Source organism: Dermacentor variabilis, chromosome 11, assembly GCF_050947875.1.
Source record: "Dermacentor variabilis isolate Ectoservices chromosome 11, ASM5094787v1, whole genome shotgun sequence".
In the NCBI taxonomy this organism is placed as follows: Eukaryota; Metazoa; Arthropoda; class Arachnida; order Ixodida; family Ixodidae; genus Dermacentor; species Dermacentor variabilis.
Window position 1 is genome coordinate 82,996,458 of NC_134578.1, and position 25,688 is coordinate 83,022,145.

The 25,688-nt window shown below is 46.0% G+C and overlaps 1 protein-coding gene across 2 annotated transcripts in view; it reads left to right on the forward strand.

The window, feature by feature from the left end:
• Mical (Molecule interacting with CasL) overlaps positions 1–25,688 on the forward strand; it is a 99,994-nt gene that overhangs the window by 62,734 nt on the left and 11,572 nt on the right. For both annotated transcript variants that reach the window (XM_075674356.1, XM_075674357.1), the window contains exons 18-23: positions 6,836–6,955; positions 7,385–11,101; positions 11,753–11,838; positions 13,347–13,533; positions 15,861–15,957; positions 16,924–16,997. In XM_075674356.1, coding sequence (XP_075530471.1) covers positions 6,836–6,955; positions 7,385–11,101; positions 11,753–11,838; positions 13,347–13,533; positions 15,861–15,957; positions 16,924–16,997 — 4,281 coding nt within the window. The remainder of the gene's footprint in view (positions 1–6,835; positions 6,956–7,384; positions 11,102–11,752; positions 11,839–13,346; positions 13,534–15,860; positions 15,958–16,923; positions 16,998–25,688) is intronic.

The window sequence follows — 25,688 nt, forward strand, 5'->3', positions numbered from 1 at the left end:
ACCGCTAGGTATAAAAGGTTCGCAGTGCCCAAATTCGCATCCTGGTATCAAAGTATATGGATTGCAATTGTATGTGCAGCAGTTATATTTCAGGATTCTTGAATTCCAAACTTTTACACTTGCCAACAAGAAACTCAATTTTTGTGTTTCTTCTATGTTTTATTTGAACTTCGACTGCAAGTAAGACATGTAACGTTGCTAGAATTATGTGCGCATGAACACCCCAATTTAGAACCTTTGGAAAAAGGAGGAAAAAAAAAGAAAAGCATCCGCATGTATAGAACATATATATAACTGCACGCAACAATGTTCAGATCTTTACAAATGCCACCACACACAAATATTTGCAGCAACAGAAGGTTCCAGAAGCAACCTCGTTTTGTAATGTTCAGTTAATACTGTAGCCTTCGCAGCTCTTCCTCTATTGAAGTGCAGCACGGCTTCACCTCAGTGCACGCTGCATTGCTGCGAAGCCGTACTGCAAGGCAAAAATTGTGTGCACGTCGTAACCCCCATAGGTGGCTAATTTCTTGAATATTTGGTGCAGATTGCTGCCAGGAAAGTAAAGTGGTTCTTCTCTTTAAAAAAAATATAGTGAAGATTGTATTAGCAAATCATAACTTGTCAGCAGGCTATTGCTTTCTTTCGCAATTGCATCTTACACTCTTCACTGCTCTCTGTCATCTTTCAGACTGCCTTTACGTTGATGGAACAAGCTACTTAAATACTTCGTTGGAGTGGAGAATTTCCTTTGCCAGAAATATTTACACTGCCCAAGACGCGTTGCTTGTTTAGCAGTAGAAAGCATTCTCATTGAATAAGGGGAGAGGGGGAGAAATAAGGGATTTAAAGGATAAATACAAGTCTTTCTGTTCACTCCTCGTTGTCTAGTTTGGCTTTCTTTTTGTGTTTTTGTTTGTGCCATATTGTTGTTGACTTGCTGTGGCAAAGTGCGTGCGTGTGTGTGTGTGTGTGCTCTACTGTGTTGTTGATGGTCCACTAACGTTGTTATAGCTGTGTGGTTGTGAAACTAATAGTGTCAACGTGCGAGAGCCTAACCTCGTAGTCTGTGTGAAGAAATTAACCTAACCTCGTAGTCTGTGTGAAGTAATGAACCTGTAATTAATAAGCAAGGTGCCAAAAACAGTCAAGTCACGTCGAAGACCTTAGCGCAGCCACATTTGCGTGATTGGAGCACTAGCCTTTGCTCTAGCCGCAAGTTCCGTCTTCCAAGGCGAGGGGTAAGAAACCATCCTTTTCTGTCCTATTTGGATTGCTGTTGCTATTTTCTTGTGCGCAATTGTTTAGCAGTATAAATATTATCAGTGCTATTATAATTATTAGAAGTTAAAAAGATTTTAAAGAGAAAACTGGGAAACAAACTTGCAACTGACTCGGGAAGGAGCCCGAAAGATGGAGGAATTATCAGCGACAGGTAGAGAAGCAAGAGTGGAAATGAAAACTACAATAGGGTCCACTAGAAGGGCTGCCAAAGCAGTGAACAAGCTAAGGTGTGCTGCGCCTTAGGAAATGAGCAAAACAAACCTAGACCAGCGGCAGTTGGCAGACGATGCAAAAGCTTTCTCTTAAGATGCCTTTCACTACTCATGCAGTCCACACCTTTCATAAAATCTGCCACAGGGCCCTTTTAATGGTGCATTTCAGTACCATTCTGGCAGCAGTTAACCAATTTCGGGGCACGAGCTTGCGAACTACGTGGACAGCATCATTCACTCAAAAATGTGTCACTAGAGTTTCCATACTCTCACCACAGAAAGCACCTCACATCAGAAAGCAGTCATCAAGGCTGGTCACTTGCAATTGCCCTGCGAAACATTTCAAGCTCATAAATGTTTTTATCACATGATTTGTAAAGCTTTAGGTTTTGTGTGACACATTACATGCTGAATACATGTTCTTGCAACTGCATTAATGGAATACCAATTAGACAAATAATTCATCCTCATTTGTGGGTAACAAAGTTAGTCAACATCCTCTCAATGTCAAAACTGCCGTTTACAATGCGGATCAATGTCAGCGCTCCTTTAATTTGCTTCCTAGAACATTACCGCAGTTTATGTGAAAGGGCATAAGGAAAATGAGATGCAATGCACCATTGTTGCATTGAAATAAACGTGGCAACTAAAAAAGCTACAAGCCTTGGTTCACTCAAGGCTGGTAGGTGCTGCATGTATTGTATCTTTATATATATGCCACTTCTCGCTTGAGTGTCAAGCAAAAACGAGGCGCATACTATATTTATATAAAGATATGATATATCTTGACCACCTGCTCACTCAAAAGGTAGGCAGCATTCATTAGTTTTCGAACACCTGCATTTATCATTATTATTTACATAAATAAGGGCGAAATTCTGGAAGAAATTTGAATTAACCCAATTCTTGTACATTTTGTTCGGGATGCAAAAATCGGGTATTATCAGGTTTTACCTGAATATGAAGGGCCCTACATACAGGGTGCCCCAGCCAACTTTAGCCAGAGATAAAAAGTATGCCGATGCACCCTAAGACAATGTGACCAAATGCATGTTGCTGACTACTGTATGGAGTAAGCCACACTACTTTTTGTATTCTGCCTAACTGCATATTTAGTCAAGATTAGTTAGCCAAGTTCTGAAGCAATTAATTTAGGCAAACAATCCCAGTTAAAAAGTTGTAGAGCGGTTTACAAGGCATCCGATTAAACTGTTTCTATCTTTCTATCTATTAAGTATTAGTTTTTTCAGCTTACTGCAGATGCTTGTAATATACAAAAAATACCATGTGACATGCCCGCTTGCGCGCCGTGATTGAAGTTGGGGGGTTCTCACTCATGCTCTTGGGACAAAGGAACGACAACACAGTAGTGCAAACAATCAAAAGGGCATTTATTGCACCTTTCATAGACTAATACCTGCTAGCCGAGTTGCCATCCACAAAACATGCCGATGGGCCCGCGACAAATTGCGGAAGTTTCACTCACCTCGACTGGATAACAAGCGAATATGTTCGCCCCATGCTGGACACTAACGCCTGGTCGTTTGCGCATACGGTCACGCAAATGGTGGCACGTTCGAACGATCGTGTTCGTCCATTCCGGGGTAGGCCTCGTGAGACAGTCTCGCAGAAGCATGGATCGGTGCACATGCGGAACGTCCACACCGCTTGCCGACCCCGAGCCAAAGAGGAAGAGCCTTCACCTTTTTGCGCCCAAGTAAACCCGCCGTTAGGTGGCGTTAGCAGAGCAACACTCGCGCCATCTCTCGTACTACCGTGCAAGCATACCAACGGCCGCAGTACATACAGCCACGCGGCGAAGCCGGATTACAGGAGACAGGAGCTATGCGAGAAAACATATCAGGGGATGCGTGAGAGTCGTGCATCCCCACAAAGTGCTCCCAAATGTGCCGCGTGCAAATGGACATAGCATTCAGCAGGGTATGCTTCCACTTAAAAGGCGACACGGCAACCCTTATCACAGCACAAGCAATAACGATTGCTGGCGCAAACTGCAGAGCTTAACAACTGAACCGGCGCCCCATCGCCTAGTATTTATCATATATATGTGTCATGTCACATGGTGTCTTTTGTAAGAAGTGCTGCTACCACAATTAGAGATATGTTATTATTTCATTATTTCATTCATAATTCAATAGCCTAACAAATTAGCATTATTTTCCCTAGTGTCTCATTCTTTATGTATGTTTTCTAAATGGGACGTCTCATGTATGCCTATATGTTCAATGCCCCACTTGCATTCTGCATTCTCATGTAGTCTAGGTTAAATTTTATTGGGTTGTTAAACCACTCCCCTCTGTATTGTTCAATCCTGACTACACAAATCAATATTAATAAATAAATAAGAAAGCCAAATACGGTTCTCTAGGCGGGCTGCAGACCTGCCGTTGTAATTACCTGTAAGGGCTGCTGTGTCCAAGCAAAGCGGGAATGTCGAGCACACCAGACGCTACACACTGGCCAATCAGCAGCGGGCTTGCTCATCCAAGATGCAGCGAGCACATATATATGCTCCTTCTCCTGGGGGTGGGGGGGTTAAAAAATATACATTCGCATTGCATCTTTGTCTTCAGCCAGGACTGTGGCGCAGTGAAGAAAAAGGCAAATTGAGGGGCAAAAATTTTTTTAGGTATAACTGTGAAACACCGCCAGACAATGAAGCCAAGGAAAGCATAGAGAAAATTAATTTTATCAATAAATAATGTAAGGGTTAAATTTGCAGTAAACTTCGTATTCTTGATAAAGAAGAAAAACTTTGCCGCTAGTGGAAGCAAGACCCAAGGTCTCCACACGACACTCTGCCTACCGATTGAGCTATGGCAATGACTATCTATCTATCTATCTATCTATCTATCTATCTATCTATCTATCTATCTATCTATCTATCTATAGATCTGTCTGTGTATCCATATATATATATATATATATATATATATATATATATATATATATATATATATATATATATATATACATATATAATCTTTCTTCTTTTTTTAATTCCTGGTTTGCTTATACAGTGCACAGTCTTTAGCTAGCATCACCTTGTAAGGGGTCACCACAGGAACCGCTTTCTTTAGGGTCCTAACCATAAGTTTCTTCTTGACTATCCAAGCACATTCGCTGGTTTTCTGAAAGTGGGATATATTTTTCCTCATCGCTAAAATTGATTTCAGATTCACTAGTCTCACTCATGTTCTTTCTGTAAGGTGCATGCAGGGAGAACATCGCCATTCTCTCAATGCTTCATGCCACATAAAGCATGTGCAAATTCTTTCAAGTGCACAACACAAAAAGCTTTGTCCTCGTATGCACAAGCTGCATGATTGAAAAGGTCCCCGATATGTGGCACGACAAACAAAGAAGAAATGTGCGCATGTTGGGCACTCAACATTTGACCGGATCTGATAGTTTTGCCTGTCAGGAGAGGCCAGACACGTGACTGCACAGGGTTGATCGCTTTAAGTCTGCTCTAAATCTGGTGTCCGTTGAAATGCCTTCTCAAGTCCTTCATTGAATGCACAAAAGGATGCAGTTTGCAATTATGTAGGAAGATCAACTCGTATGGCATGCTTTCTGCAGGCTCTTGTTTAGAGTGCAGCAAGAGAAAAGCAGGGACATGGGAGGCAGAAGAATTGCAGGGTTCTGTTGCTAACACGCATGATGGAGAGACAATGATATTACACATCATCAGCCGCTGTACCGTGGTTTGCTGACATGGACTACGATGACATCCTCTGGAGTATTGCTGCTTCTCCCATTACTTTTTCTTCTGTCTCTCTTCTTTTCTCTTTCTTTTCTGTGCTTCTGTACACTTGTAAATATTGTGGGGCATGCAGATGTTCACACATGTAATTACACTGCTGTGTTCTTGTTGTTGCTGTTGTTGTGGTAGTTGTTTTTTCGCAGATTCATATATAAGCAAATTCACAACCACGCTCGAATCGTACAACTACTTACATCATTTTTGGGAAGAACTCGCACAGAAAACTACTTTTGTATTCCCTACTGCTGGTGCGATTAGTGGAGCCTGATTGTAATATCCCCGTCGTTGGGCTTTAAATGCAAAAGTGCTCGTGTGCTTGGATTTAGGTGCGTGTTAGAAATGGGGGGTCCAGGTGGTCAAAAATTAATCCAAAGCCCGCCACTGCGGCCTACCTCGTTATCACATTGTGACTTTGGCATGTAAAGTCCCAGAAAATTTTTTTTTATATATTTGTAATGCCTTTTGGACTTCGGACATCCATGTATGCACAACCATACTAGAATTACACAGCTATTCGCATAATTTGTGAAATAACTTGCTTCGAAAGCTCTTCTGTAGCTTCTTATCAATGGTGCGACTAGTGGAACCTGATTTCAATATCCCCCACAGCCTTCAAACATCCATCCAGACACGATACTGTGATGAACTCGTCATATACTGGCTGTCGCTACTATATCGTCTTGTGTCGGAATACTGCATCCTATGTGGCAGCGCTGACAGCGCCCCGTTTTATGTGCCGACACCATATGTGTACGCAGGTGTTGGTGACTGGACTTCAGTTCAAAGCTTCAGTCAGCTCACATGTACTATTGCATTCAGTGCGGGTTACAAGCATAAACTGTGGTCAGAGTGCACTCTGAGTCTAGCTGGCTAATGTGCAATGCATTTGAGAAAAAATTGTAGACAGTTTCACCGTTCCAGCGATGTTAACCCGATGTGCTTTCTGTAATTTGCTTTCCTTGGACACAATGCACAGAGGAGTAGCGGCCATGCCATGCCAGAGCAAGCTGGGCGAATCACGGGAATTCACACTCCTTGGCAGGCCACTGCATTGTGGCATTGTAAGTTAGGCACATGGCAACCAAAAGAAGCATACAGCTGAAACCACAGGAGTTGGCGTGCATTGCTTGAATGGGCAAAACACTCTGTCCTTTATTTTTTTTTTAGCATGTTGCAAGTTAGTGGTACCAACTTGTCCCTGTGAACTTTGCAGCCACTGCTTGCACGTTCCAACTGGTACTGTACGTGAAAAGTAAGCGGTGGCCGAGGACCTGGTTGTGGTCAATCTCGGAATGCTTTCTGGTCTCAGATAATTAGACAGGATCTTGTAGTCAAGGGTTTATCTGAAAGTTTGTCTGGTCAGTTAGCGTGATGATGAAGAAATTCTGGTCACTGTGGCCAAGAAACCCGTACGGACTCCGAAAGATGTTTTTTCACCCTGATCTGGTCAGTGATCGCAACAGTTTCTTCAATATCATCTTGTGTTGCAACATGTTTTTTTTTTTTAAGTAATTGTGGTTAGAAGCATGATTGCTGCTTTTCTTCTCAATAGATGAACATGGAAGGGCAGTGTCAGCTCAAGTCTGCGAGAATGGGAAGGAGCCTGTGGTCTCAGTACCGGTTCCCATTCTCAACATTGACAAAGGAGCAGGCGAACAAAAAAGCTCCACTGGTGAGTTGTTCGAAAATAAGTCCGTCACACAAACTTGTCCTCTCCTTACGCCCTTGTAAGTAGGGATTCAAAGGCCAGAAAGATTTGTTCACAAGACTGTTGCAATAGTTTCATGCAAGGAGGCAATTTTTTCATGAAAGTGGGATGAAAGAAAAAAAGAACGATAATTGACTGCTTCTAAAAAGTATAAAAGGTTTCTAGTTATGTTACATGATTACGAGTTTGCGCTTTCATGGCTTAAGTGTTCAGTCCAGCAAATTCCTGCTTCAAAATTTGTTATGTCCTTTCTAAGTAGTTAATAAATTTACAGAGGTATTTGTTTCATGGAATTCTGCTTACATTTCTTCAGCAATGTTGTAGCTTTTGCCAATGTCTTTGCCGCCTCCCATTTATAGTGTTGTCTTTTTTGTTTCGCCTTGCGAGGATCAGATGACGAATACATTTCGGATGAAGAAGGCATTACGATGAGTTCTTCCGATGTGTCATCCGAGTCAGAGGAAGAACCACCGCCCCCAAAACACGAGATTCCTGTGATCGTCATTGACACTCCGCCAGGCGATCAAGACACTGAACTCGACTGGGGTCCCAAAGAAGTGAGAGCTGCCTTGGGTCAAGTAGATAACGACACCTCAGAACATGAAGCGGATGAAATCATCAACGAAGCTGCACATTTAGGTACAAGCACAGTGCCTGAGGGCATGCTCGGTGAAGAGCAGACGACACCCGTCAGTCCCCGGTCGAGTGATAACCAGACGTCCAGCGATCAACTCTCGGTACAGAAATCTGGAGAGTTGTCAAGGTCAGCCGAAAGCTTAGTAAATGCCAGTGTCTCCTCAGGTTTGTCCTCTTCATCCAACGTGGACAAGTTCTCGGAGCCCGTTCATGCTGCCGGAGAGGCAGTTCCTACCATCGTGGAAAACCTGGAGTCACCGTCTCTTACGGACGTCTCTGATGTAAGTGCTGTGACAGGCACAGCTCCATCTAGTACCACGACATCTTCGAACGTAGATCACTCACCTAGGGAAGGCAAGTTAGGCTATGACCTCCTCCTAGACCGTGCTGGCTCAAGCGGAAGCTCGCCATTGCCCACTCCCGAGAGAGAGGTGGGGGCAGCATTTGAATCAGATGGCGACGTCTCTTCCGAGTCGTCTGCAATGAGATTTGGGAAATTGACTGGTCGTGAAAGTGAAGCCAGCTCTTCATTCGCCTCATCATCTCATCGCTCAGTGTCCAGCACAGGGGATGGAAAGTCATCCGGAGCAGATGATTCCAGCTCTGAGGAGCACGGACCTCTTGTTCTGAAGGAACACTCGCCAGATGTTGCAAGGACACCGCTCGAAGGAATGAAAGCGTGCATGTCCTTTGGTCACAAGGACATTTCAAGGACTGCTTCTGGAGAGCCAGAGTTGTCCGAAGGGGCTCTTCTCCAAGTCTCTACAACTACCTTGTCCGATCGCCCGGACTCGTCCGAAACGTCAACTACAGACACCTGTGAAGAAGCAACAGTTGTTCACTGTCAGCCACTCCAGGAAGACGATAGAGATGTGTCACCAACGGGATCTTTACTGGACCATGTGGCTCCTGGCGTCCATGTTGTTCAATTCTTGGAAGGCAAGGGAGAAGGTGCCATTGACACTATGGAGCTGGTACACCCCATTGACTGTTTTAATGAAGAGAGCTTAGGTGCTCTTCAGTTCGTGCCAACAAAACCGGGAAGTCCAATTGAAACGGATCACATACAGGCAGTTGAGCAAGAAGCAAATATTGCAAGTGAGGGAGGTAGTCAGAAAGTAGCTGACAGAACAAAGCTCGCCCTTGACTTGAACAAAGAAGAGCCACCAGCGCCAAATGTAGAAACGCCAGACATTCTTTCGCCGCGAAGCGACATCACTGACGAGGACACAACATGCTCAGCATCTATCAGTGACCAGGAGGTGTTTCCCACCGACGCCGACAAGCTTGTTATTGTTGAGGACCCCGCAGTGTCGTCTCCTATCCCACAGCCTGTTCCTAGAGAGTTGCTGCACGCCCCAATTGCAAGCATGAGCGACGAAGATGATCTCACAGCATCTGATCTCAGCAGGAGAGGTTTGCAGCATGGCAAATCAGAGCCTTCGGTGTCAAAGAAGACGCTTTTGGAAACTATGAAAGAGGTTCAGGAGGCAATGGGTGTTGCAGCTGCTGCGACTCCTGTGGGCCAACAAAGTGATGGGGATGAATTCACAGTCTCTGAGTGGGCCAGAGAAGGTGGTGACAAAGAGTCACTTTCTTTTGTTGAAGATCTCAAGGCAGAGTTCAGTTTCGACGACAGGAATGTGACACGCAGGCGCAGGAGAAAGAGGGTGCCATCTGGCAACAAAGAAAACGCGGAGGAAGCCATAGAGGCTGTCAACATCGATCACCTTAAAGCCAGCCAGGAAGCACAGGATGAACACCTCGGAGGTCACTTGGAGCCTCCTCAACCTAGTAATGCTGCCTTTACAACCATCACTGGCGGCCACGATGTGAAGACCAGTTTGCAAGTTGACTCAACAGTAGCAGAAGTACCTGGACATCACAAAGGCCACTCTCCCCTCCGAGAACCACCAAGGTATCAAGGTTATGGTGGCTCATTTGTGGAAAAAGTTCGTAGCCGCTCTAGCGAAGGCACTGTCGCTGGCAGCGGTGAGCCTCAGGTACCATCAGGCGATGTCATCTACCTCAGGTCTCTCAACATCAACTTGCAAAGACTCGACTTCCCCTCTATCCGTTCCTCATCACCCAGCAGCCGTGGCTCCTGTGAAGAGCTGGACTCTGACTGTGGACTTACCGTGGCTGGAGGAACGGGGCCGGCAGTTCAGAGTACTCAGCCTCCTGTGGCACACTCCGCACCCATCAAGATTGACAGACCCGTAAAGAGTGCTGACCCACGGATCCGTGTTAGGCCTAACCAATTTCCAGAGAGCTTCCCTGTGTCGTCGACGCCACTGCGTCCTTGTGCTGATCCAGTGACAGCCATGCTGATGAGCCGGAGAGAACAGCTGGCCCGCAAGAGCGTGCATGAAGACATACAGAATTTGCCTTACTTTGACAGTCTTAGTCTGGCCGGTGACTTTGACGAGTTCAAGACACCACCCGAGGCCAACACGCCGACTGAGACTTTCGGTACACCTCCCACCTCGCGTCCCTGTTACCTTTCAGCACTGCATGCTGCCACCGATCCCGAAAGGGAAAGAGCGAGGCGCGAAGCCCGTGAACGTGCTAGGCTAAAAAGTGATGAGGAGCTAGGTTTGAGCCCGTGCAGCTACCGGAAAAAGTATGCACGCACACCAGCCTTCGATGAGATTACGCTTACTGACCTCCTGGACCAAGAAGATGAGACATTCAATGCACTAGACGACAGGTCATCGCTGCGAAGTTTCAGCACGGCTCAGCACAGACTGGCACAGTTCGAAGATGACGACGAGTTTGGAGGAGGCCTGGACAACAACGGCAACGACTCCGCCACACCGGTTGCCTCGCCAGCAAGGTCCACAGACGACCTCGATGGAATTGATGACGTGGTTGTAGGCGGCATAACACTCATGGATCCATATCAAATCCGGGCGGACGTCTGGAAGCCCAAGCCACCGAAGCCCAAGCGACGCCTTTTTGCCAGGAATGAGGACGACGACCGAAAGACTACACCATCTCCAGCTGCATCGACAACTAGGAGAAACCTCTTGTCCTTCTTAGGCTTTAACCGGAGCAGCAGTGGAGGCGACAGCTCAGCTGCAACGACCAAGGAGAAGAAGGAGAGCTACAACCGTGAGAAGGCGGCCAAGGATGTTGCCGAGAGCGAGAGGAGTAAGAGCTTCTCGAGGCTGCGTTTGTCCAAGACACCACGGCCGGAGAAGTCCTCATCACCGAAGAAAGCGCCGGCAGCCAAGTCAGACAGCGCACCCTGCTCAACGGAAAGGGTCAACGCCTCACCCGAGCCTGTGGCACCCAAAGCTGCCGCCATTGTCTCGTCGGTCTCTAGGCAGCACTCGCATCAACCCCGTCCTGTTGTGCGGGAGGAGATGAAGAAGCACATCAGCCTGGACAACCTCAAGTCACAGCCAATGCAGCTGCCGGCCAAGAGCAGGAGTATCGAGTTTGGCATCATGACTGCACCAAGAGCAACTGGTGAGCTTGTTTTTACCAGACTTTGTCATGGTTTACATGATGCGTGTATCTAAATTCCATGTGCATTATCAGTTTTTCTTTAGTTGACACCACTGACGCATGGTTAATGAAACTAAAACAGCTGCATCATAACCAAAGTGTGAAAATTTCTGAAGCTTGTCATTTATGTACGTTGACCAGGTGCCTGCTGCATTGGTCTACTAGTTACACCAGCACTGCATATACAGTGTACGCTGCTTGCTGAATGAGGATGATGATTGTGGCATCTAGTAGTGGGTTGGAAGCATGACAAATAAGGCGTAACGAGGACACAAACGGCAAGAATACTGCATGCTTTTTTTTTAAGTACTGTTGGAGCCTTCATGCATCTTCATGCCTTCAATGTGCAATTCAGCAGCATATCATTCATTCATTCATTCATTCATTCATTCATTCATTCATTCATTCATTGAGTTTAATGTCCAAAAGCAACAGTGCAGCTACGCAAGATGCTGAGATTTGACTATATCTGGAGATGATGTTTATGTAATCGTAGCTGATCTAACTTGAACAATCAGATGCATTACTGTTTGCGGCATTGCACTTTTACTGTGTATTCTTGCCCCAAGCATAAATTGCTAATGTCCGCTTTTTTTCTTCTTTTTCTTGAAGGCGAAGAAGACGGCTTTGCAGACTCTGATGACCGAGACCTTGATGGAAGCACCGAAACTGGTGGGACCAGTGACAAGAAAGCCAAGGTAGGATCAGATGTTAGACCAAATTACATTCTGTTTTACTACAGCAGTAAAAAAATGTGTGATGCCACTCTTAGCATCTGGGAAGCAGGCATACAGGTAATGTCCCACGATGTTGTTTTGCCCGAAAAACTGGACAGAAGGTCAAGGCACACCATCTCACACAACAACTACTTACTGCCAACTAAGACTACCAAAGAAATTACATTGATGTGCATGTGCTGAGAATGTAGCAAGGAAAAAAATTCAAGCACATTCAAGGAACAGTCCATCCATTTCTGATGAGACGTTTTTAAAGTAACATTAGCTGTCTTTGCGATAACGGTACTGCAGGTTTGCTGAATCGCTAGTTATTGGCAGGAAACATTTCCACTACATGGGAAACAATTCCACAAAAACGCTTCCACTGAACAATTCCACGTAGGCACTTGTCTCAGTTGTGGCTTAAAGTACCACAACTCTCGAAGTACTCACCAATGACGATACCTTATTTTCCTAGTTGATTACTGGGTCGCGTAGCATCGCGTTGACAGACAAAGCGTATAAGCATCCACTATTTCAACTCAATCACATACTGAAAACAAAGTGTTAAAGTTTTAAGATTTCTGCAGCTCCATTTGGCACTTTCCATCATTCAGATGATGGAAAGTCCCACATTTGCAACTATTCAAATGGAAAATGTGGGCTTCTTTAATGCAGGTTTAGGTCACCGTGGGCCTGCAAAGGTCCCCTTGTGGCAAAGCAATAACGTGCACAGTTTCCACAAGGCAGGGAAAAAATGTCACTTGCAGACACCAGCCGAGGCAGAGGGAGAGAGTGTCCTTGTCAGTAGTGAAGCTTGCTTCCTGGCAGCATGGCAACATGACATTTCAGTTTCTGGTGTGTTCTTTAATAATGAAATAATTTGAAGTATGATTGCAGTAGAATGCCTACTGGGCAGCATTTTACAACTTCCAGCGTACTACCAAAACTTCTCATTGGAGATGGACAATCCAGTGTCATGCAGGGTTAATAGGGATGCAAACAGACTTTGGTTGACTGTGTAAGTGGGCATTGTATGATGAAATGTGCTTGATGTTAGACAGAGATAAACGTCACATCACAGTGCATGCTCTGATCAAGGAAGAAAGTCTTGGTTTCAATGTATGCATGTCCCCTGTGGTAATTTCTTTAAAAATTTGTATACAATTTTATCTGAAGACGCGCTGTCTGATTGAATCACAGCTTTGCAATTATTGTTCAGTAGCGTAAGCTACCATGTGCGGAGCATTGCACAATGCAAAGCCTAAAGCTTTCTTGTTGCACAACTTTTCGGACTGCCTTGTCCCGTAACATAAGCATTAAGTGCTGATCTGGGCTGGTCCAGCGTACGTGAATATATTGTAAAAAGAAATCCGAATGCACTACAAGCACAATTGCTCAATTATGTCGCTCTTTCCCTACACGTGGCAAGGGTGTTGAGCCCTCTCACAGCAGTTCATTGGCCCTCACGTGTCTCTTGTCGGACGCAGGCAATCGATCCGCGCAAGCTTGAGCGCCTGACCCTGCGGGTTCAGCGTCAGCAGGAGCGGAAGCGACAGCGGACGGCCCAAGAACTTCAACGGCGACTTGAGGAGATCGAAGTGAGCCTGCGCTCTCTGGAGCATCGAGGAGTCCTCGTGGAGAGGGCGCTACGGGGCGAGGAGGATGAGGATGAAGGTAACTATATTTTAGGGACTGGAGGATTTAGCCTGGCAAGAATTCAAGGATTTTACCTTTATCCTTGAAAAAAGAGGTACACATTAATACGGTAGTTAGAAATGCAGGGCATGCCTTAAACAGGCCTGTTTTACCAATGGAACTTATGGAGTGCCTGTTTGTTATGGAGTGTGGAATCTGTTTGGTGGTGTGCATAGAAAAAATTCAGTCTAACACGGCAGTGTGAGTCCTGGGGGATATTTCTGCTTTCTAAGTGTAACAGCAATGAAAAAAGAACTTGGCTGGATCTCTTTGTCTGAACAATGGAGCATGTTGCATCTCACTCGCTTATTCAGCTTTTCTAGAATCACACGAAGATGTACTCGACAGACTGTGTACAACCCCCACAATATATTTTCTCGCATAGAGTCCATTCTTTTAAAATTGGCCGTACGTTTGCAGAATGGATCTCTTCCAAAATTGTTTCTTTTAAGAGGAAGCTTTGGCTCAGGCCCAACTCCGATGCAGCCTATTCAAATACATGTAAAACGCAAGAATAAAACACAGATAACCCCTGGACCGATTTTAATGAAATTTGTTGCATTTGAGAGAAATAGTTAAATTTTAGTTACTGTTGGAAGCAGAATTTCAATTTAGGGCCTCAATTTCGTTAAAATAATTTTTTAAAATTCACAAGTTTGAAAAAAATAGACGCACAAAGTTTATAAATATTATAATATCTCTGCATCAGGAACAGATATCATGGTTCTGTAAATGGCGTCCATTAGATCATTCACAGGGGACAAATTTGATATGTCAATTTATATCTTACATGAATTTGTTACGTTGTGTACAAGGGTTCTGCAAAAGCTGTATTTCCATATTACTGAAGTTTTTTTAGATTCATGTGTAACATATCAATTTTCAATATAAATTAAGAACTGTGCTGTGAATAAAACTGAAAATGGTGTCATATTAATAAATAGAAAGGTGCCAGTGAGGAATAGAGAGAAAATGGGTGCAGCTGATATTCTAGTTGAGGGTAACAGAAGAAATGTAGCTCAGAAGTGTAAACTGTTGGGCCAGTTGGTGCAGCATTAGTGTTGTTGAGCGGAAATACGGGTGGGAAGAAACGGAGTGGACAGTCTGTCCTGTCCACTCCATTTTTTTCCCACCCGTATTTCCACTCAACGACACTACTGGAAGAAATGTAGTTGGGAAGCTAATGTAATGTTTAAAACAGATCACTGTTGGTTTACTAAAGTGGCAGAATAGGTTCTGAGGGCAGGAAGATGTCGGGTATGGCAGATTACATTAGGTTGTGTGATGAGACTGGGAAATTAGTAGGCATAAGGGGGAGTCACCTGGTGCCAGACAGGAGTACTGTAACTTTAAAACTCTGGGAGAGGGGGCACTTTTGTTCCATAGGCAGAAATAGACATGACGATGATGGCCCCTAACAGACACATGATATAGCAGCGTGTTATCAAGAGGGGCCCTTATCCAACTGACTTGCCCAATTGTCATTCTGTTGTTACATTTTAGCATGGAGAACATAATTAGCATTTTATCAGCCTGGACAGCCTTGCTTCAGCTAGAACAGCAGCAGCTTCGTCACCTTTATCTTTTCTTTTTCTTTTTTTTTAAATAATGGCGGCACACCACAGAGAAAAGATAGTTTAGCAAAATTGGGCAATAAACGGAAAGGGGAATAAGTTGAGATAATCTCCTATGGTTGATATCAACTAAGCCTAAAGGTTGAGGTGACCTTCAAATCACTTATGACTGTAAATTAAATGCGAGACAATAGGTAACAACCTCATCATTCAAGGTCTAAAAGCAGCCTTCCTAAGTCTTGTATGACCTTGAGGGGTGTTTTAAAGCCAGCATTTCATTGATGTATAACTTGATAACATGAGTAAGGTTTCATTGTGGTTATAAGTTAACAAGTTTAGGCTCAAGTAATCAGCTCGCAGCTTAGCTTATGAGCTGTGCGCACTTGTTTAGAAATGCCTCAGAGTTAATAATTAGAGCAACCTGCTGCCGATGTCTGCATTACCTGGTAAGTCATGACAAGAATGAAAAGAGAGTTGCTGCAAGCGTCAGTTTCGTATCTGGGTGCAAACATGTTTTTTTCATGACAGATTGGGAAAACGCCAGCCCCAATCTGCCTATGCACATAAAAATATTACTTCCCCATGTATATTTATGTGTCCTTGACTTGCTTTCGATCTTATCCAGAATAAAGTTAATGCTCAAGTGGCAAGCATTCACTCCTTGTGAGTGTGAACAGTTGAATATGTGAACATTTTACTGCAGAGTACTTATCTTTCTTCTGGACATTACAGATCTTCAAGCAGAAGAGAAGGACCTGACACAAGTGCTGTTTCGGTTGATGCGGCAAAAGAACAAGTTGTCCAGGGAGGAACAAGAACTGCTAATAAGGTACACAATTCAGCAGTTTTACGTCAAGCAAAAAGGCCACTTACGACCACAACAGCATGCGTGGCAGTACCACACGAACTGCAGTTAAGTGCCTCGTAAAAGTTTCACACGACGAACCGAGTCACCGAGTTCATCCATGGGTGAACCATAACATTTCACAGCGAATCTGAGTCATTATTGGCAAGGCGACAACACGGTGTGACACCGTATTACATCATACTCTGTCCACAAACTGAATCGGCAGTTCGGTCGGGCTTGTGAATCCACGTTGAAAGGTATTCATGCAAGGAAGTAACTTACCTCCCTGTTCTGTGAGGAATTAACCACGGGGCAATGCCACGTTTTCACCAGACACCCGCTCACGGTAGCCCAGTGGCTGTGGCGTTGAACTGCTGAGATCTAGTATCGCAGATTCAGTCGTGGCCCACGGCAGCCACCTTACTATGGTGGTGAAACACAAGACCTCTCGTGTGTACTGCATGCTATTGGTGGCTGTGCCACTTTGCTGCTTGTGGTGGCATGGATAGGAAATTCACCAGAAACAATGTTGGGGTGATCAGTTCCCTGGTTGCATGGTTATGTCCCGAGTGTGACAAATGCTCCTTCCAACTATATGACAGCGGTGGTGTGCTCGTGGCTTGCCAAAGCTTCCAGCCATGTCTCAGGCTCTGAACTGCGTTGAGGAGGAGTTGCATTGGGAAGTGTGCTCAGTTACAAAGCATGTAACTTCGTTTTAGAGAAGTTACACCAGATTGGCAGGCAGGTATGACATCGCTCATGGGATATGGCCATCTCTTACCATTCATACGAAGACTGACGTCATGGCTACCACGTTTTCCTGACGCCAACCATGCTTTAAGGTTTTTCTATAAGCCTGCTGGGGATAAGGATAATGACATTCACCGACTTTGTCGTGTTGTAGAGTAGTATGCTCTGCTTCATCATCGCCTGGCACTTTCCATGCAGGGTCAAGGACCTGGAACTAGAGGACCAACAGTCAAAACTGCAGCAGGAGATGCGTGAACGAATGGCAATTGACGGTAAGTGTCCCACGTTGCCAACACATGCTATGCAATCAGCATGGACAACTTGCTTTTATCCAGTGGTGCCTACGCTTTTCATTGCAATGCTTCATACCCTTATCTATTCAGAACCAAATCAGTACTGCACTATTGCACTGTCATATATTGCATTCCGTTGACATTAAGGTAGGATGAAATCTAAAATGCTGAGCAGGACAACCCTGTCAGGCAAATTACTTGAAGCCCATGTCTTTCAGAGCAACTCTACAGTGTAGCTTGGAACACACTAAAGTTCACTTTAGTTTCACAGTTCCATCAGCATCTATATTAATTTCGACTGGTGCATTCATGCCAACGCAGTCAAACTAATCATGCAACTGGCATGACTTCGTGAGCTAGCTAAATCCTTCGGATAGCGTGGACTCTGTTTAACCCTTTGGGGTCGTGGGTATTTATTTACCCACTTTGAAGTTCCAGTCGGAGACTTCAATGTCCACGCATTTTGGATGCTGCTCAGAAAAGCACTTCTGTGAACAAACAAGTTGTTAATTTTTTCTGTCTTTATTTATTTATTTCTGAGGCTCGTAATGGTACTGGAGTGTTGTATGGCAGGTCTCGAAACATTCTCTTGGGTGAAGGCTGAGATTTCAACTGCGGGTTTTACAGTAGGATATGGTCTCCTTCCTGCCTTCTTTCTATCACTGCAGGAAGCACTGTTCTTGCTGTAACTTGTGGAACTTTTTTTAACTGAACTGTGGCGTGCCGTAAAACACACACAGAAAAAAATTTCGTCATCCTTTCTGTACCTAGCCCCATGGAAAGCACATGTGAATTTCTTCAACTGTATTGCTCAAAAAGTATTGCCCCCGTATGCAGACACTGCAAAGTGTTATTATCAGCACTTGAAAAAAAAAAGTTTTGAGCAGGTGCTGCCACAAGTCCAAAGAAGGAAACCAGTACGTCCAAACACGCACACGTTAAGTTTTTAGCGTCTGTCCGCAGTCAGTTAAAAGATTCGTGTGTAGAGAGAAATCCGGCACATGGCCTGATGGGGAAACGTGAGACAGGTTAACTTGGTTTCAAACAAAATGTTTCGTTCAATCAGGTCAACGAGAGGTTGTTGAGAAGATATGGGGTGATGGTAAGGGTATACAGATGATGAGGTACACACGCTGCGCTTGTACCACGAAGAGATGTTCAGTCATCAGAAAAAGTTTAAGGACTGCAGGATCTAGGAGAAAGCCAAAACACCTCCGCAGCCACGCAGTACAGCTTGTTTTCCTGTTTATATCAGTATATGCAAAAAACAAAGTGTATAGTACGGTTTTACTGGCTACAGTCACGAATTGCTCGTAAATTTTTCTTTTCTTTTTTCGGATCTCACAATCTGTAAACATTTGCGGTTGACTTTATATGACGATCTGTTAGCTTTAGTATATCAGAATTCTCGTTTAGCAGAACGAACTTCACTTCCTTTGGGAGGCTAAACAGAGACCCCCAAGCTGTCAATCTCGTCTAAGAATTCAGCGTGACAGAGTGTCTTGAGAATATTGTTATGGAGAAGGGAAGGAAGAAGTTGGATTGGACTAGAGAAAGAAGAAGACAAAGTTTAGCAGTTGACTGAACGCCATTAACCTCAGTTGTAAATATACATTATTTTACACTCGTGGGCCTACTTTCTTCCTGCAACATTTTGGTGGAAGATGCGGGGTGCAATCACGGAACTTCGCAGCGGACGTCATCTACCTGCCGCCACAATGGCAAATCAACCGACACAAGCAGCAACGCCTCACCAGCCCATGCCAACGGTCATCCTCACTCATCTGTGGGACCCAGGGACATTTTGCGGCACGGACAACGCCGACGTCGAGGACTGGCTTACGATGTACGAGCGAGTGTGCGACAACAACAGGTGGGATCCAACAATGATGCTAGCAAATGTGATATTTTATCTCAGAGGAACTGCGAAGCAATGGTACGACACACACGAAGCTGTCCTAACGAGCTGGGATGTCTGCAAAGCAAAAATGCGAGACCTGTTTGGCAGACCTGTCGGTCGTCAGCGGGCAGCAAAAAAAGAACTTGCGTGCCGCGCTCAGACATACGCAGAATCCTATGTCATGTACATACAGGATGTGCTGGCCCTCTGTCACAAGGCTGATGACAACGTGACCGGAGCAGACAAGATTGGTCACATACTGAAAGGTATTGCAGACGATGCCTTCAATCTCCTGATGTGTAAGGATTGTGCCACTGTGGATGCAATGGTAAAGGAGTGCTGGCGCTTCGAACAAGCGAAGGGCCGCCGCGTCGCTCAAACTTTCGACTGATTGCCCAATACCGCCACAACATCTTCTTGCGAAGACCCGCCGCGGTTCGTTCAGCCCGCAGGACCAGAAGATATCACGCGCATAATTCGCCGTGAGCTTGAGGCCATGGCTCCGGCTCCAGTTCGTCCCGACTGTCGGGAAAGCGTGCCTGCTATCTCCCTTATACAAGCGGTCGTTCAGGAGGAAATAGCAAGTTTGGGCATTCCATCTCTCTGCTCGGTACACCATACAAACACCTACCAGATTTCTCTGACCGCTCGCTCCCAGATGCAAAGCTTTCCGCCACCCCGTCGCAACCCAGCTGACTGGCGCACAGCGGATGATAAACCCATCTGCTTGAATTGTTCCGGTATTGGACACATCGCCCGTCATTGCCGCAACCACTGGTCGTCGCCTCCTCATTGGTCGTCTCCGAGTCACTACCGCCAAGTACCAGACAATCGTACTTTCTCGCCCTATACGCCGACTAGGAACATCAACGCCGACAGTGCTCCACCAAGATCCAGCCGCTCCCCATCTCCACAAGGTCGTAGGTCCCGTTCGCCTCTCGTTCACCGCTCTTCGTCCCCTTCTGCAACCGGTCGCTTCGCTTCGGGAAACTAGGCGGTGCAGCTCCCGGAGGTGAAGCTGCAACTCCGACCCAGCCCACAAATCCTCTGTTGACTCTGCCTACATGTGGAAACCTACTGGACATTGAAGTTGATTGCACTCCTGTTATATCTCTGGTTGATACAGGAGCGCAGCTTTCAGTTATGAGCGCTGCTCTCCGCCGAAGGCTCAAAAAGGTTCTGACACCCACCATACCGGGCACTGTGCGAGTCGCCGATGGGAGTACTTCACCTGTCCTTGGAATGTGCACAGCACGTGTGACCATTGGGGGCCATTATGCCGTTGTTCTATTTATCGTCCTTGAACACTGTCCGCACGACCTAATTCTCGGCCTCGACTTCCTTTCGAAGCCCAAATTGACTGCTCCGCAGGTGTACAGTTGGATCTGCCGCTTCCTGCCGACGCAACAACTTGTGTTTCACTCCGCTTATGTTCTGCTGAGTTTGCAAGGCTGTCTCCACAGGTGGCTACAAACGTCCTCCTGACGCCCTTTCATCCCGTACCTGATGGCGAGTACGTCGTGTTGCCGCTTACTGACGTGGTTTTGTCACGCAATATTGCCTTGCTGAGCACCTTAATCCGGATCCGCGAAAACTGCACTCGCGTGCCCATCCTCAATTTTGGATTTTCGTCGCATGTGCTGCCACACGGTATCACCATAGCACATATCACTCCTTTGGAAGAATTTGAGGTTTCTTTTCGGAATCCTTCCTCAGTACCAACGGACCTTTGTCACCCACTCCTCCGTACTCGACGCCTGCGGACGATGTTTCTAAGATGACCGCCCCTGACCTTCCTTCCGAGCAAACAGCAGCTCTTCGTCACCTCCTGTCAGCTTATCGAGACATCTTTGATTTGGACGACCGTCCACTTAGCCAGACATCTCTAGTCACACATCGCATCAACACTGGTGACACCAGCCCCATTCATAGGCGGCCATATCGTGTCTCCGCAACAGAAAGGGCCATCATACAAAAAGAGTAGACAGGATGATGGACAAGGACATCATTGAACCTTCCAGTAGCCCATGGGCATCACCGGTTGTCTTAGTAAAGATAAAAGACAACTCGTGGTGCTTCTGCGTTGACTACCGTCACCTCAACAGGATAACAAAGAAGGATGTTTATCCCCTGCTTTTCATTGATGACGCTCTTGACTGCCTTCACGGATCCCAATACATTTCATCGATTGACCTCCGCTCCGGCTATTGGCAGATTAGCGTCGATGAGATGGACCGCGAGAAAACCACCTTCGTCACACCGGACGGTCTGTACCATTTTAAAGTCATGCCCTTTGGATTATGCAATGCGCCAGCTACATTCGAGCGCATGATGGACTCTCTCTTGCGCGGCTTGAAGTGGTCTACATGCCTGTGTTACCTCGACGATGTGATTGTGTTTTCGCCGAACTTTGAGAGCCACCTGCGGCGCCTCACAACCATACTCTCCTTGTTCCGCAGGGCTGGCCTTCAGCTAAACTCCTCCAAGTGCCATTTCGGTCGCCGTGAAATTAACATGCTCAGCCATCTCGTAAACGCCGCCGGAATCCAACCTGATCCACAGAAAGTTCACGCTGTGTGAAATTTTCCTGTACCTTGTTCAACAAACGATGTCCCTAGTTTTCTGGGCTTATGCTCTTATTACCGGCGATTTGTGAAAAATTTTGCCAACATCGCTCACCCTCTCACTGACCTTCTTAAGAAAGACTTCTCTTTCTCTTGGGGACCACTGCAGGAGAAAGCGTTCTCTATCCTGATTGAGCGGCTTACAACTTCGCCAATTCTGTCACACTTTGACCCTTCTGCGTCCACTCAAGTACGAACTGACGGGAGTGGTCATGGCATCGGCGCTGTCCTCGCTCAGCATCAACAGGGCCAAGATCGTGTCATCGCTTACGCTAGCCGCCTTCTTTCCACGCCCGAGCGAAATTACTCCATTACTAAGAGAGAATGTCTCGCGCTCGTATGGGCGGTTGCGAAATTTCGGCCGTACCTTTTCGGTCGGAGCTTCTGCGTCGTAACCGATCATCACGCCCTCTGCTGGCTCTCCTCTTTGAAGGACCCAACTGGACGACTTGCACGTTGGGCCTTGCGTCTACAAGAATATACATTTTCTATTATGTATAAGTCAGGGCGCCTGCATAAAGACGCTGACTGCCTGTCCCGCAATCCTGTGGATCAACCGGACGATACCGATGCAGACTCGGACATCAGTGTTCTATCCCTCTCCAGCTTCCTCCATATTGGCGACAAGCAGCGCAAAGATCCTGTTCTTCGAACACTTATGGAACGCCTAAGCTCCTTGCCCAATGACCCATCCCTCCGGATGTTCACCTTGCGCGATGAAACTTTATACCGTCGTAGCATTCGTCCTGACGGCCTGGAGCTCCTCCTAGTCATTCCCAAGCACCTTCGGCTAGCCGTGCTCCAGCAACTTCACGACACTCCTACTGCTGGACATCTGGGCATCACTCCTACATACGACCGCCTGCGGCAACGCTTCTTCTGGCCCGGCATTTATCGCTCTGTGTGCCGTTATGTCACTTGTTGCGACCTGTGTCAGCGCCGGAAGACGCCTGCTATGCCTCCCGCTGGTTTGCTGCAACCAATTGATATATCTACAGAGCCCTTCTTCCATGTGGGCCTTGACCTTCTTGGCCCCTTTCCAATTTCCATCAAAGGAAACAAATGGATTGCTGTAGCAACCAATTATGCCACGAGATATGCCATCGCATGAGCACTACCAACCAGCTGCGCTACAGATGTCGCCGACTTCTTACTATACGACGTCATCCTGCACCACGGCGCCCCTCACCAGTTGCTGACGGATCGCGGCCGCTACTTTCTATCGAAGGTCATCGATGATCTGCTCCGCTCCTGTTCTACAGAACACCAGATTGCTACCTCATACCACCCTCAAACGAACGGCCTCACCAAGCGACTCAACCGCACGCTAACTGAAATGCTGGCCATGTACGTTTTCGACGATCACCGCGACTGGGATGTCGCTTTACGATACATCACTTTCGCATACAACTCGTCCCGTCACGACACTGCCAGATTTTCACCATTTTACCTGTTCTATGGCCGTGACCCCACCTTGCCCTTTGACATGTTGCTACCTTCCTCAGTACAATCACGCAGCACTGGTTACGCTCGCGATGCTATTGCCTTAGCCGCCCAGGCGCGAGAAGTCGCCCATCATCGCCTCACAGTCTCGCAAGCTTCTCAATAGCGACGCTACGACCTTCGGCACCGAGACTTCCATTTTTCACCTGGTTCCCTTGTCCTTCTCTGGACGCCTTCATATCGCGTCGGCTTGTCGGAAAAACTACTTTCCACTTATTCTGGTCCGTACCAGATCTTACGCCAACTGTCCGACGTGACATACGAGATCGCCCCAGTCAGTCAGCCTTCAGTGCCTCCCAATCTCACCAGTGATGTTGTTCATGTCGCCAGGCTGAAGCCCTATGTCCCCCCATTAAGTGAGGCTCTATAACTTGCACCGGGACGGAGCCACTCTGCCGGGAGGGTGATGTTACGGTGAAGGGAAGGAAGAAGTTGGATTGGACTAGAGGAAGATGGAGTCTGGCAGTTGCCTGAACACCATTAACCTCAGTTGTAAATATGCATTATTTTACACTCGTAGGCCTACTTTCTTCCTGCAACAATATATTGCTTGCATACCAGCCATATTTGCACTGGTGGTTTTTCTCAAAAGGTTGTGGTGTGTCCCTGGTGATACATTGGAGGGCTGTTACAGGGCACAATTTCCATTCGCTGCTTTCTTTGTGTTGATAAATTTGTTCTGCAGTAACCTATATAGTAGTATAATGACTCAATAACTGCTTCTTATTACGATGAGTATTGAGTACCTATTTGCATTCTGTCATGAGCATTATGACAAATACAAACTGGTTCTTTTGGAGGAATACCTGAATCCTCAAGCGAGTGCTGGGATTGCGAAAGTCTAAATCTGCCAGAGGAAAACTCACCGTACTGTGTAGAATCATTGAAGAAGAATTTGTGCACAAGCCACAGAGGTGTTGCTATGCGCTGCGGGATTTCTACTTGAATTCGTTCATCAATAGGGTCAAATTAGAGTGCCCCCTAAAAATTGATCAGTAGAAAACATTCTCTCCTGTGGAGCAAACAATCTTTTTGGATGCTAAACCCTCATAATTCCTGTATAATTTGCCACTAGTGACTGTCATTTTTGCAGTCAGTTTGTGTATACGCAGTCTGCTCAAAGAGACTCGAAGGAAAATACTAAGGTGAGCTAGATTGAAAGATTAGGCTTCTGTAATAATGACTCATCACTCATAGCGGGAACACCAGGTTCTTGTAATCAAGAAAAATGACAAAAAATAGGAAATCATAGTGGCACCACCTGTTGTGGACTATAGTAACTCTCACGTGACGTCAGCCCTGGCTGAATTTTGGCACGGCCGGCTGAAACTGAGAATCAGCAGAGGCATCTTGGACGGCAATTTTCTATGCAACAAACTGACATATGTTGACAGACAGAAAACGATAATAGGCTTCTAGACGAATAACCTATCGATCTAGCTCGACTTAGTATTTTCCCTTAGTGTCCCTTTAAAAGCCAAAGGCAGCACATCTTTGGACCAAGTAAAAACCTAGTTCAGATAGTGTAGATCTTAAGCAGCCTCTGTGAAAAATTTGAAGTTTTAGATATGTGTGTATGTGTTACGAAAAGCTCACAGAAGTATGCACATAGAAAATATGCACCCGCAGAAAAAAATGCCACCATTAGTACTCACAAGAAGGATGCAGAACTGGGAACATTGAGAACCACCGTGGCACCTGGGCATGACCTCTGAGAGCAGGCAGTGCCTGTGATGCACTGCAGATCTCGGTGGCTGTTTTGGGGGCTGCATCACATGCTTTGACCACCAGGTGTCCCTGTCACCTGCTTAGGTACTACTCAGAGGCTGTTAAGAAAATTAGACAGATGCTGACCCTGCAACTTTGCTGAGATTGTTTCAAGAGCATGTATGCAATTCATTTACAGTTGAATCCACTTATAGCAACCACTTCAGTGCATTTACGATTTTTTGACCCTGCCTATTGAAACTGCTTCCAGATATAAAGAACATTGTATAAATCGCTGTACTGTTACAATGCATGCTTCGAACCCGGTGACGGTAAACAGAGGGCGCACGCAAAGTACCAAAGCATGGAAGCGCGACCAGACTGGGCACATGGCAGCGCACGCCTCGCTCCAGTCTAACCACGACAGTGATACAGCCTTTGAAACGAGCAAGCAACCCCTGCGCACGGATCGCAAAAACCCCCCAAAAAAGGTCACTCGCTTTCAAGGCAAGGCAAACAGTTTAAACAGCAATGGCGCAGGGTATGCACTCGTGCATGCATAGGTACAATATTGGATGCCACGACGGTGGCTTTCTCACTTTTTGTGCAATTGTCCAAGCAGCACTGCATGCATAATGCCTCTTTCAACAATTTGGAACGACCATCTATGTGCTTCTATCCTGGGAACAACAACCACTCCAGCGTCGCTATCGTTAATGTCGATGTTCACGCGGCCCCAGTCGACGAGAATGTTGTACCATGAGCCGCCACCATGCATAATAGCGTAAGGTCGGGGGTTACTACACTGTTATCGAGAGTTCACGGATTGGCAATGCTTCGTTTACACATTGTAGATTGCCGATAACGGTTCACGGTGACATTCTACCTTTCGAACATCAAGGTGTGCAGAATACACCCATGTCCTGCTGGTAGTTA